The 14,400-nt window shown below is 39.1% G+C and overlaps 1 protein-coding gene across 1 annotated transcript in view; it reads left to right on the top strand.

Moving 5' to 3' along the window:
* ZPLD1 (zona pellucida like domain containing 1) overlaps nucleotides 1–14,400 on the top strand; it is a 344,870-nt gene that overhangs the window by 310,842 nt on the left and 19,628 nt on the right. The window contains exons 8-9 of the mRNA XM_068265320.1: nucleotides 8,416–8,587; nucleotides 12,085–12,193. Coding sequence (XP_068121421.1) covers nucleotides 8,416–8,587; nucleotides 12,085–12,193 — 281 coding nt within the window. The remainder of the gene's footprint in view (nucleotides 1–8,415; nucleotides 8,588–12,084; nucleotides 12,194–14,400) is intronic.

Below are 14,400 nucleotides of genomic sequence, written 5' to 3' on the forward strand. Positions count from 1 at the left end.
GGAGAGGCTTGCTTTTTTCTTAGCAAAGAGAAGTTTTCATTTGAATGCACAGAACACAGGACATTAAATATTCAGAAACAATCAAAATAAGAATATATTTAGGTGTTCATTAAATGGTTCTTTTTTTAAATTTATCTAAGTGATTTATGCTTAAAAGCAGGACATTACAAGGTATGTGAAAAATACAGTAATAATACTATATTATCAGATATAGTACAGTGAGATTAGTCAAGACAGTAGTAAGTTTTGTGTTACAATTGCTCATTGGTTTTTAGATAATTTGTTAGTAACCCATAGCATTCGTACATTTCATCATTAATAATTCCTTAAAGCAAACCTGTAAGGAAATAAAAGTAAAAAAAACCTTCACTAAGCAGTGGTAATAGTCAGGATCCTCCAGATGCCTCCTAGAGGTGCAATCTAGCAGCAATGAGAGTACATTTGGGTGCAGGGAGGAGCCTGATGAAATATTGGGCACCGAGTCTTGCCACTATGCAAAGCCACAGTATGGAAAGCCGCCCTGTGCCCAAGTTTCCTCCCATTGCCGGAAATCACAGCTTTTCTAATGGGAGCCTACGGCTGTTCCAGTTTTTTTCTAATGTGCCTACAGTGTCCTTTTTTCTGTTCTGTATTCCTATGTCCTCCTCAACCCCACCGTTGCTGTCTAGAGCCCTGTTCTTCATGCTCCCGTCCATTTCAGAGTACAGCCACCCATGAAGTATCTCAAAGCCAAGGAAGGAGAAGTAAAGGGGCGGTGTTGGAATAACAGCTAAACCTGTTCCCCCACTCCACTGATGAGTTAGCTGCTCTGCAGCTCCTTTAGTATCTTGAATTCCAATGTCTTACCCATAACTGGTGTACAGGTGGGTAGCTAGAGGGCAGCTGCACCTGCGATCTCAGGGGGACCAGTGCTGTGGGGCGTTTCAACTACTAACCTTCCCTTTCTCTGATACAGGGGACTATACTTCAGAACAGGTGTTTTTGTGGTTACACTTGTTATGGTTGTAAAGTTCATGATGGCCACACTTGTTTTATGAGCCTTGTGAGATGAGCCCCAAGACCGTGAAGGGGAGGCAAGGGAAGAGGTGTAAACAATTGTGGGGGCCCTATCAAAGTTTTGCTCGGGGGGCATGAATTGTAGTTACAATTCCTTAAGAACATTAAGGTATTTCAGTTGGTTTTATACACTTCATTGTAAAGAAATTCCTTAAAGAAAACCTGTAAGAAAATAAAAGTAAAAAAACAGATACTTAAGTAAGTAGTGGTTAGCCTGTGGATGCTCCACAGGCTTCCCATGTCCTCTTCAACCCCACCACTGTTAGGATCAAATCTGATGATTGATGGACTGCCAAGTGTACAGACGTATGGCCCCCTTAAATGAAACCAGAGACGAAAAATTAAAAAGTTTTATACATACCTGGGGCTTCCTCCAGCCCCATGCACACGGATCACTCCCACGCCTCCATCCTCCGCTGCCTGAAGCTCCAGTACTGGGTCCTGTAACTTCCTCCAGTCACAGCCAGTCTGCAAAAGTGAAGTGCGCCCTCTACGTATCTCTCAGGCGGCCACCGGAGAGATATGTAGAGAGCGCACTTCCTCTTGCACAGACTGGCCACGACTGGAGGAAGTTACAGGACCCAGTACTGGAGCTGCAGGCAGCGGAGGATGGTGGTGTGGGAGTGATCCATGTGCATGGGGCTGGAGAAAGCCCCAGGAATGTTTAAAACTTCATTATTATTTTGTCTTTGGTACACTTTAAGGCCAATTCATCCTTTTTCTCAAGCATCAAAAAACTAAATTTTCAGTCAAAACATTTTTGTTGTTGCGACCAAGTTTTGCATGACACACACTGAACCAGTTTTACAGAATTTTGTTGCCAATGTTTTTATAGCCATCTTCGAATGCTACTGCCTTGCTATATTTTGTAGGTACATCTGTTGACATTTCACATAAAACATCATCCTGAAATAATTTTCTACAACAAACACACATTTCTCAGTACTTAAATGCATAATAAACATGCTTCAAAGGATGATAATGTGAGCACTAGCAAACATTTGTTTATGCCAGAGACCTTTCACTCACCTACGGTAGCAGTGAAAACCAGCTGAAAGTTAGCTGAAACCACCATCTGGTAAACAATACAGCACAAATTACCTGCACTGGGAACTGATAATTATAAAATATTTACAATTTATTTGACGCTGTGCTTGTAGGCTGAGTACACTGTATTTATAATCATGAGAGAGCCCATGTACCACCCGAAGTCTTGAACCAGAACAACTAAAAGAATAAGCACTATTATACATAGAAAACATTTCTTTAGGAAAAGCACGCTATAATATTAGATTATCAGAAAAGTATTTCAGCTTATTTATTATAAAAAATGGCCCAGCACAATTTCTCATAAAATCCATCTAAAAATCCCAAAACGTCAGATCCATGGACAATTAATATGTTACAATATACAGTATGCAGCTTGATACATCACTATAAAAATAATACCCACAGCGGGGTCAGAGCCACTCTGAGATAAACACAGGCTTATTTAGTATGTAATTCAGTATAATTACAGGAGGTGAATATTACAGGACAACTAGTTTATTACAATATAAACACTTCTGCTTCATAAATTAAAATGTAAGCTGTGCCTATACCTCATCACTGCCATTCATATATTGCAATTAACATTTTTTTAACCTCTTGAAAATTGGGCATACTAACTAAGATGAGTCAGGCGCATTCATTTGTTTGCTGGCCCCCCAGCAGACGTCTAGCTGAGTGTCTATGAAGAAGCTGTAACCAAGGAGCCAACCTGAAGAACTGCACTTGACTGAACTGTAACCAAGCATATGAACAGCAAAGGTATGGCCTAATTTACGCCTATTGTCCTTGCAAGCCTAACTATCACTTCTTCATAGACTCTTAGCTATAGGAGTGTAATGTATTGTTTATGCATCCAACTCAGGCACTTAACAGTGTTAGCACCCCCTCCAGACAACAACTAAAAAGACAGAGTGTGGGTACAATGCTTTGGTGGTGCTAATTCCACACAATCAGCCTGCAAGTTGAAAAGCTAAATTCACCACTACAGTGACCAGCTCTGCCTCTAAACGCCCTCTTCAGGGTGCCAACTATTAATCCGCATTCCTGGTGCACTGCGGCATCCAGCTCCCCTGGTTTACATGATATTTATATCGCTGTGCTCCGTGCAATTCCTGCTGCCCATCTCATCCACCTTTTCTACCGTCCCTCTGAGGCAGCCCCTCTCTGCCAATCTCTCCATTGGTTATCAGCTACCCAAAGGATCCAGTTTAAACGTCTCACGCTATCATACAAAGCTCTACACAAGTTGTCACCTCCATACATTTTCTCATTAATTTCTAGATACCATCCCACCTCGATCCTTTGCTCCTCCCAGTAGACCTTTTTGTCCTCTAGTTTGGTCACCTCCTCTCACTCCTACATTAAGGACTTCTCACAAGCATCCCCACTCCCTTGACACTCTCTTCCACAGCCTGCCCATCATGCTCTGAGCCTGGAAAACTTAAAACATACTCTCAAAACACACTTTTTCAGACAAGCCTATAAATTGCTATAGGTCAGAATGGAGGCTTACTGCTTCATCCGCTAACTCCTGTCCCTCCCTCCCTATTTTTTCCACTACACTACCCTCTAGATTATAAGCTCACAAGGGCAGGGACCTCCACGTATTGTTTTTTATTTTGCTGTAATTTACCATATGTGTTAGAAATCACCTTTTGCTCCGGCACCAGCACTCCCTTAAAGGTGCACCTCACAGAATGTGAGCTGACTCGACTCTCCTCACAGCAAGCATTATAGGAGATAGACTTTCTTAGGCTTCTTCAAAGTTTAATGGAGTTCATTCAGTCAACAGATATACAGATACTCATCTCTACATGTCATTACATCTTAGCAAAGCAATTGTTCTTTAAGTCCATTTGCGTTACAAGCTCTTGACTAACATTCCTCATGAATGGTAATCAGTTATCTTCTTTCTATACTAAGTTACGTCTAAACTAAGTATATACAGCATACAAGATATAGCATACAAAATGTCCTAACATAAATAAAGATTATTATAGCCAGCAGGGACAAGAAGCAGAAAAGTGCCTCTCTGTAAACCGGCTGTTGGTTTTATACGAACCAGAAAGAGTTAAATGTGACCTCATCTGAGCCATCCCCCAAACCTTGCAATTGGCTCAGAGATATCTCAATCCACTCATTAACTATGCATGTATTTCTACTTGTATAACTGGATGCCATGACTGTACAGTGTCTTGAACGTCACATGTATATATGTTCCCCAGTATTTGTTCATGTACAGTGCTACAGAAGATGTCGGTGCTATATAAATAAAAAATTATTATTATTATAGCGGCTCCACAATTACCAGATGGGTCTGTGTGCCATACCTACCGGCTTCAGTCATAGTGATCACAGAGTGAAAAATAAAAAAAAAATATTTTGGTTTTTGACTTGTACCAGAGATGAAGCAACCTGCTTTAATTAATACTATACCAAGTAGGGACATGCGAACAGACACTTACGCTGCTGTCTGTTTCATTTTGATCTGCCCTGTGATCTTGTAATCACCCCTGCAAAAACCACTGACTGAGCTCTAAGTCGGCTGCTTTATCAGCAAGCTCAAGCCCACCCCCCTCTCTGCCTGTGTTCTGCTTAAGCCTGCCCCCCTCTCTGCCTGTGTTCTGCTCAAGCCCGCCCCCCTCTCTGCCTGTGTTCTGCTCAAGCCTGCCCCCTCTCTGCCTGTGTTCTGCTCAAGCCCGCCCCCTCTCTGCCGGTGTTCTGCTCAAGCCTGCCCCCTCTCTGCCTGTGTTCTCCCTATCTGTGCACAGAACTGCATCACAGAGAGCAGTGCCTGTGATGGGAGAAGCAGCTCAGGAAACATAGATTTATTTATCTACCCAGCTAATTAGTGTCCCATCTTGAGTTACTCACTTATCTCTCTCCCCATCTGAGCCAGGAACATACAGGGACACTGCTTTATAATGATGATGACTGTACACAGATCAAATGCAGCGCCAGCAGCTGTGCTTGTCTTTGGTTTTACATGAATAAATAAAAGTAATTGTCTTTGTGTGTATATGTCTGCAGGTTTTTTTACTAATATATATATGTCCCGGCATACATTATTTATGGAGAACTTTACACTTTGTGACACTGACCCAGAAGCAGATGGTGGCCTTCTTGGATTTTAGGCAGGATAAAAATGAAAAATTAAGAATGAAATGAGCAGCACAAGAGAGCAACCAAAATAACAGGAATAGCCTGTATTTGGCATACACTTTCGGGGGTATGTTTATTTTAAAGGTACCTGTTCATCTCAGGTTTCCTTTAAGGGGCTAGAGGTCAGTGGTCATGAGGAGGTTAATAAAAAAATGAGGTTTCCATTTTTCAAAGTAACAAGACAGAGATTGTCTGCTGCACCTCACAGTGATGTTTTTTTTTAACAAAATAAGTCTACCTTTGGAAAATATTTTTTTTACAGCAAGGAGCTTGCACACAGTCAAACGCACAAACACATAAAAACACAAGGAACAAAAATGTTAACATAAACTTTACCTTATCCTATAATAGGTATACTAAACCATAATTATGCAAGGAACTAGATTGTGAGATATCCAAAGGGACAAAGGTTGACATGACTGTGGTCTCTGTAAAGTGCTATAGAAGATTGGTATAAATAAATGATGATAATGAAAGGGAACACAGGCAGTTTAATGCTGTACATATCCACAAAATGTAAATTTCTGCATATGACTTTTTATGTATGATGTTACATTGATCATACTTATGGTGCCCATACATGGTACAATAAAAATGTTTGATTTTCCCGTTTGTTCGATCTAAATGATCGAATCGAATGAAAGTTGAAAATGCTTTTTTTTTTCGATCAAGAAATTCGAACGATTAGCCAATTTTTTCAAGAAAAATTTGTTCGGACATGCTGGAAAAATCTTTATATTCGATCTAACGGAATAATCGAACTAAATTATCTAATCGAAAATAAATGAAAAATTCTACCATGTATGGCCACCTTTAGCCTCATGAAAGTGGGTCTTCAGTCTTGATCTTTTTTAACAGTTGGTACAGACTCCTAAATTCATGTGTGTACTGTTGCAAGAAAAAGGCCTCCTTGCGCTGCGCCCACAGAGCCATGCTTTTTTTTCTGTTAAAGTATTACCTTTGGAATTGAATATTTCAGATTAAAAAAAAAAAGAAGTTGTTCCATCCTGTAATAGTGCAATTATCCGTATAGTCATAAGACCTCGATGACCTCTGGAGCCTGAGAAGGTTCTCATTAGCAGATTGAGATCATACAACTGACCTTCTGTGGATTACAAGTTTGCCTCCTCATGTAGACACATGGTTTCTGCTGTAATGCCAATATGGGGAAAAAAAGTCTGGTATCTATTACTCTCCCCACTTTAGGTGTAAACTTGTCACACATGATTGTCCCATCCACCAGGTGGCTCTACAAAGGGGAAGAAAAAAGCTGCCATGTAATTAGCAAAATCTATCTCATCCACGAAGCAGATGTTTTGTAAGAAGCTGCAATCCCTCTCAAAATAATCACAAACAATTGTTTTGGTTGACAAACAACTATGCATGCATGGGACTTAGAGCAAACCTGAAGTGAAAATGAACCAAAAATATAAACAACTGCATCTATAGCCCTAATTCGAAATAAAATTTGTTAAAGATTAAAAATGTAGGTATTCACAAAGGATAACAGTTAGGGAATTAAAAAAACCTTGTTGATGAATAAACACTGTTAATGTGCTAGTCTCTCCTTAGAGTTCAAAGCAATCATAATTTGTCTTAGACAACTAAAGACAAACAAATCATAAACTATTGAACTTTTTATCTGGATTCTCTGAACCCTTAAAGTGGTAAAAAAAAGAAACACAGACTAGTCTTAAAGGAATACTATCGATTAAAACAACTTTTTAAAAAATACTCTATATTAGGGTACACACTACGACTAGTACTAGGGGAACTTTATTTGTTCACCCAATTCTCTCTCCCTCTCTCCCTGCTTAAAAATCATCCTTAATTCCTCACACAGCTCACAGATACACTTCACTGTGTCACAGCATGCAGGAGAGACTGAGGGGGGGGGGGGGGGCTGATCTGAGGAAGTAACAGGTAACTAGATGTGCTGTAATATTGCTGAAAGAGGGAGATGTGTATTATGTATACTGTACACTATTCCTGACTGACTGACTGGCTTGTGATGATGATACACTCCAGGCTGCATCTACTTCACAGGCTGCTGAGATGGAGCAGGATCTTTATCAGTCATAGAAAGGAAGACAAGGAACACACATTGCTAGAATCTTTAACCCCTTACCACCATCTGAATAAGATTGCTTCAGCAAAGGGATAATTAAACTATATACTGATGAGTTAATAGCAACCCCCCTTTGCAAGGACATGGTCTAGCCCTTTAAGAGCCATCACTTTTGTATCTAAAAACTGATGGAGGATTTTATAGCAGAGAGGCAGAGCTGTGTGAGAAAGGTAACTGCCCCTAGTACTTGTGGTAATGTGTGCCCTAACATACAGCATTAAAAAAAATGCTTCCATTGATAGTATTCCATTAAGTAGTATTGGGACTGTACATGCACATGTTTATGTCATATTACTTGTCTCTTCATAATCCCCATCAGTGTTTAGAAACACTATTGTGCACTGTTGATGAATTCTTTAGAAACCATTACCAGGATACGGTAAAGCTGAAAATGTGTAATTAAGATGATGCACTTCTGGAACAGTTAGAAGATAAAACCTCCACACAAGCTTTCAGTCCCATTAAACGATGCTTTGGTAGTGGATTCAAGCTTTATCAAAATCAAAGCTTAGATTAATTGGCATGATTTATGCATCCAGTTATGCAGTTGACCACAAAGCTCTGTGATGTCCATTCTCTATTTCTCCAGCATAGTGTCAGAGCTAGTGCTTCATACCTTAGAAGAATTGTATATGTGCAGAGACAGCATACAAGCTCAGCGAGCTCAGTATTCATTCCTACATGAAATATCTTCACTAGAATGCACCACAGTAATTACATAGATGTATTGCTCATTATCAAAGTTATGCATTATTATGCTAATATATTTTAATTACTTTGTTTATGGGAGTGTTATTCTTCTGGTTAAAAACTGGACAAGGATAATTATTGTGATCCTCGATGCTTTGCACAGTTCATGAAAGCTATCAAGTTATAGGAAGCATTTACAATTGCTTAGGTGTACAACAAGTTAATTATCTTCTGAATTAATTGTGTCATTTATGTGTGCCATTGTTTGATCATATGCTTTATATATATATATATATATATATATATTTTTTTTTTTTTTTTTTACAAAGCTGTGACAAAGACCCTCAGACGACAATTTTTGAAAATGGTAAAAGCCAGATGGGAAGGTTTTCCTTTGAAGTGTTCCGATTCGTCAAGCACAAGAACCAGAAAATGTCCACTGTTTTCTTACACTGCGTAACAAAGTTGTGCAGATCAGATGACTGTCCTTTTCTAACACCCGTAAGTTGTCGCAAAATAAAGCTACATACAATGAGGAAAAAGTAGGTTATTTCAAAGGTTACTGCTTTATTTAAGAAAACTTGCATTGGGAGATGGATTTTGCCACTGCTTTTCCCCATTTTAAAGTAATACTAGTTACTCAGTTCTTATCTAGATCATTTAGTTCAATAATGCTGGTGTATTGCCGTATCAATTAGTGCCTATTTTTAAAAAAACACTTAAAGCAAACCTGAACTGAAAAATAATACTTACCCCACATTGTCTACTCTTCAATCTTTTTCTCCTCTCTGGTGTACTGTTAGTCCACCTGGATAGATGAAATTCTCCAATCTTCACTTGAAAAAAGGCTCCAACTCTGTGACAGTTTCTGGGTCAGTGCTTCATGAACCTATGTTATTGTTCTCTTGAGTGTCAACATGCACAAGCCCATGGGGGATGTGTATGAGGAGAGGGACAGTGTGTTCAGAACTTGGCCTGAAAGGCCTCCAGCTTTTGGAAGGTTAAGTACGACTAGTTCTAGTTTGAATTGGAACGGATCATTGCCGGACTAGGGGCTTCTGAAATAAACTTATGGTGAGGTAAGTATCTAATCTTTATTTGCAGGTACATTGTGTGTAAATTTTGTAACTCAGTACAGGTACCTTTTAAGTAATGACACTAACTATTTATGATAGGTGTGGGGTACAATATACTTTAGTAGTAGGAGTTTGACAAAAACGATCCTAAAGATACAAGGATTTGAACTATTGATTTTTTTTCTGGTTGGTTTTAAACCTATGTAACAATGAATAACTTATGAATTATGAATATGAATTATGAATTCCACAGTACTCCTAAAACATGCTTAACAAGGTGTAATGGTTAACTGTGTCAAAGCCATTGATTGATACTTACAGTATCAGGATGGGACACTCATTACTGTTTCCTATTGCCAGTAAACCTCTGTATACTTGGTATGGGCTTTTTTTCCCAGTAGTGATGTTTCCTAACATCAGAATAGACAGGAAAGAAGTTACAGAGAGCTGTAAATGGAACTCTGGCAAAACCATCTTTGAATCTCCCACCAGGGCTTACCATTTGCCTATTGATTTAAACAATGGGAATCTTGCTTGACCATAGAGTGAACATCCTGTCCATCTTCCTTGAAAAATCTATAGTCTGTAGTGCATAATTACAAATACTAGAGAAGAGCTTTTAATTCAGTAGAAGAGTATGCATTCTTTCAACAGTGGGTAGAATTCACAAGGGATAAGGTGGAATGTTACATTGCCTTAATCAGGTTCAGAAGCTAACAGTTAGTTAACTCACATCTTCATTCCTCAGGCTTTCAGTCTATTAATCATTAGTGACTGAATATGATTAACTCAATGCAAAGTTCCAGTTAAGTTTCCTATAGAAAGGAAAATAAAACATTTTCTCTAAATAAAAGTCTAATAATGACCTTTTCTATATGGAGAACACAAAATACAAGGTGAACACACACTGTCTCGGGCACATGATACATATGATAGAGAGGTTGTGTCTTTGTAGTCTCTTATTCTTATTACAATTGAAATTATTGTTTCAAATGTAAGATGAAGATGAGGTCTAAAGGTAAAGACAACAAGGGGATGGAGAAAGCATTTAAGAAGATGGGTAGGAGATGGATTGCGAATTGGTGGGGATAAATGAGGGACTGAATGAATGCTGAAGGGGACAGGTAGGAAAAAGAGAGTTAAAGGAGAAAAAAAATCAATAGGAACAGTTTTTGAGAAGATTAAAAAGCTACTGGAAATGGGGAGTGAGTGAATTTAAAATGAATGAAGATGAGTCCTGGTAAAGGAAACTTCAAGCCTTAAATACTTACAACCAGTTATTAGCCAAAGGTTTATTAATATGCAAATATAGGTACTTATGCATTTTGTTTTAGCCATGCTCTGCCAGTGTTCATGACCTGATGAAGTGGGTTTGGCCATGCAATCCTTTGTCCAATGCTCCATACTAATAAACATTTGGCTAAGGGCTGGTTGTAATTTCTGTTAGAAGGTAAGCCAGCAATTAAACTCCTTTTACTGAATTTAAATAATGGTATCATCATCAGGCACCTCCTCTTATTCCTTCCTTAGTTTCTTATGGAGTGTCAGTAATTGTAAAAACATAATGGCCTAAATTTTGGTAGCTATGTGAGGTAAATATTTTTTTGTAGGTAAAATACCTCATGTGGTATTTTCCTCTTTTTTTTTTTTAGCAATTCTGAAATATTTTTCTCCATTTTCGAACATGAGGTAAAACATGAGGTAAATGCATAAAGTGAGGTAAAACATGAGGTATTTCAGCGGTAAGCATGCAGTAAATAATTAATACTAGTCTTTAATTGTATTCCATAAGCTAAGATAGTCTTTTGAAGATGTTTTTTTTTTCTTTTTGAGAGTGGAAGGTGTATTTGATTATGTAGCGACCTATGAAAAGTATATTCATAGTCACCCCTTATAAAAAAAATCCAGTAAATATTTGGAGTTTTATTTCTACTATTCTTTTCTATTACACAGCCTGAATAAGAACGACAATAAAATAGCAATAGGAACTCCACTAAAAACTGCAAATTGTACACAAATTGACTTTACCTCCAGGTACAGGCAGGTCTTAAACTGATGGGTAAATTATGTGCTAACAGCCTAACATGCCCCCTAACTTCCATGAGAATAGCTATTTTCTGTAAATTACCTCATAAATTACCTCATAATTTACCTCATGACTAAAACCTACCAGAATTGCTAAATGTCATTACCTTATGAGGTAAATTACCTCACATGAGGTAATTTGTTTTATAACCTTACCAGAATTGAGGTCAATGTTCTGACATGCTCCTGCTCGCCCTCTTCTCTCCATAGTACAGAAGCAACTGGTCAGCAGAGGATGAGTTATATACTAAACTGTCACTTGAAGTAATCGCAGAAGAACATTTTGGAAGATATTTATTCCAAGTAGCTTTAGTATGGTTTTAGAAAGTGAACTGTGTTCATTTCATCTAAACAACATGAAATTTAGTTGACAGTACTTTTAGAGATGCTTTGTAATAATTCAATTAGCAACATCGTATTCAGATGTTCACTGTGTTAAGAGCGCAGTCAGGAATAACTGGTTACAAAGATCCTAGTGGTTCCTCTAAATGGTTAATGTCCTACACTTTAGCACTCGTGATTTATAACATGTGGGCTGCTGTGACAACTATGCTAGTTAGGCTATGGAAATCAAAATAATGAAATAAAAGGGTTGGTCTTCAATGGTGATTTAGTCAGAATACAAAGAAAACATAAAAATGTATACACTACAACAATTGTAAAATGGAGATGACATGCTGTATATACGTATTATAGATTATATATATTCAGCATGAATGCAATAGTTTTATAGTTATACTGAATGCTATTTTGAAGTAATGAGGCTGAAAACCGTGAAGCACTGCGATTTACAATAGCAAATGGAATATTAATGGCTTACATTATATAACCCTACAGACCTGCCACAACAGGGAAAGAAGAGACGTACGTATGAAGACAACCATAACTCCCCAGGGTCTCTCTGGAAATGCTGTGGTTTCTGCAGGGCCCATCATTACAAGAAGTGGTAATGATTACATCTACCTATTTTCCATTCACGTAGTAATATCATTCTATCCATTTATCTCTTTGTGGTCTCTATTTGCTTGCCTGCCTATCTATCTATCTATCTATCTATCTATCTATCTATCTATCTATCTATCTATCTATCTACTGTGTCGATCTATTCCAGCCATTCAAATATATTTAGTTTGCAACGCCAGCATATAGGCCAAGGATTAGGCTGTGAAAAACATCAGATGATCACCATCCAATCTGACTATATACAGTTTTAGGGTAAAATAAAACAGGCATGTTTTAATTACAGGAGGGTCAAGCACTAAACATTTGTGTTTAGTTCCATTTATAAATCATTAGAGCATTGCAGCTCTTATCAGATTCCAGTCCATGTAAATATAGTCAGGCTTAATAGTGAGCAACACAACTGAGACTATTGGCCTGATCCTAGGCACTCTCTCCTCTTAGTTTTCTCCTAGGTGATATTTTCACATCTTATCAATAAAATGCATTTTAAGCCTCCAGAAAATCAAGAACATATTGAGAATAATTTTGACAGTACCTTTTCACCTACTTTTTGGTATTTTTTTTTTCAATTGCAGAGTGCTGAATAGTTATTTTAAACAGAAGATGAAAAATGATCTCCTAAGAGAAAACTTAAGAGAGAAAGGGAATTGAATATAGGCCTATGCTGTACTTATGTATCCCAGATCTTACCATATAACAATAACTTTCAGAAATCCTCACTTTTCCAAATACTTTTCATATGGTATAATAATAACTACAGGTTCTCAAGTTAGAAAAAGTATATATTATAATGCCTTGTGCAAAGACGGCATTGGCAGCAGAAGGCATGATGTGGACACAGGGCACTTAAAGAACACCTCCCCCACAAATAAACAAAACAAAAAAACAAACAAAAAACAGAAGCAAAGAAGAATTTTTGAAAAGCAAAATCTGTTTTTCTTTTTTACCATTGGAAAAAAAATCAGATTGCCTATGTTAAATAGGATCTTGGTAGGAACCTACGTTCTTATGTAAAACTTTCAAAAAAAGTTTTGAAAGCTTGCAAAGAAATCCTGTACTTTTAGTCATTAAAGGTATTTCCTAAACAACTTTTGTTGTTATTAGTGATAAGTATGAATCTTGCTTAATCATAATTTCACATTGAGAAATCTCTGGAAAAATTGTTGTTCATTTCGTATGTTAAAGTAATCAGGACAGAAATTTCACATACTTTTTACGTAACTTTGTGCGGAATTTAGTGCTTAATTAGTGTTGGGCGAACACCTGGATGTTCGGGTTCGGGTCCATTCTGCCGAACATGGGCCAGATGTTCGGCATGTTCGGCCCGAACCCCAAACTCAATGGAAGTCAATGGGACCTCCGAACATGCCGCTTTTGGGGGCCCAATGGGGTCGCAGGCATAAGGGGGGAGCATGCCCCGATTGCGGGGGGGGGGGGGGGGGTGTCGGAAATTCCCCCCCCCACCCCCTCCGCTAGCGCTCCCCCCTCTGCCCGCTTCCCCATAAAAAAAGTTTGCGGAAAGTTAATAGTACCTAGTGGCTGGCTGGCAGTGGTGAGATGAGTGAGGAGGAGTCTGACTAGGAGACGCGTTGAGGCCGGGCAGCGGGCGGTTCAGCGGTAGTACCCTTGTGGTACTTCCGCCCTTTCTCTGACCTCACGTCCTCTACGTGATGACGCATACGAAGGTACGCGTGACGCGTACCCTCGTATGCGTCATCACGTAGAGGACGTGAGGTCAGAGAAAGGGCAGAAGTACCACAAGGGTACTACCGCTGAACCGCCCGCTGCCCGGCCTCAACACGTCTCCTAGTCACTGCCAGCCAGCCACCCACCAGGTACTATTAACTTTCTGCAAACTTTTTTTATGGGGAAGCGGGCAGAGGGGGGGGGGCGCTAGCGGAGGGGGTGGGGGGAATTTCCGACCCCCCCCCCGCGATCGGGGCATGCTCCCCCTTATGCCTGCGCCCCCGTAGGGGGGCCGTATTCGGGCGAACAGGGGACCTGTTCGGGGGGCATTGAGTAGTTCGGGCGAACCCGAACTAAAAGGCCGAACACCATCAGATGTTCGGTCGAACTCGAACAGCACCTGAACAGGGTGATGTTCTGCAGAACCCGAACAGTGGCGAACACTGTTCACCCAACACTATGCTTAATAGCAATGTCCACATACATGCTATTGTCACCACAATT

This window comes from Hyperolius riggenbachi, chromosome 2 (assembly GCF_040937935.1).
Source record: "Hyperolius riggenbachi isolate aHypRig1 chromosome 2, aHypRig1.pri, whole genome shotgun sequence".
NCBI lineage: Eukaryota > Metazoa > Chordata > Amphibia > Anura > Hyperoliidae > Hyperolius > Hyperolius riggenbachi.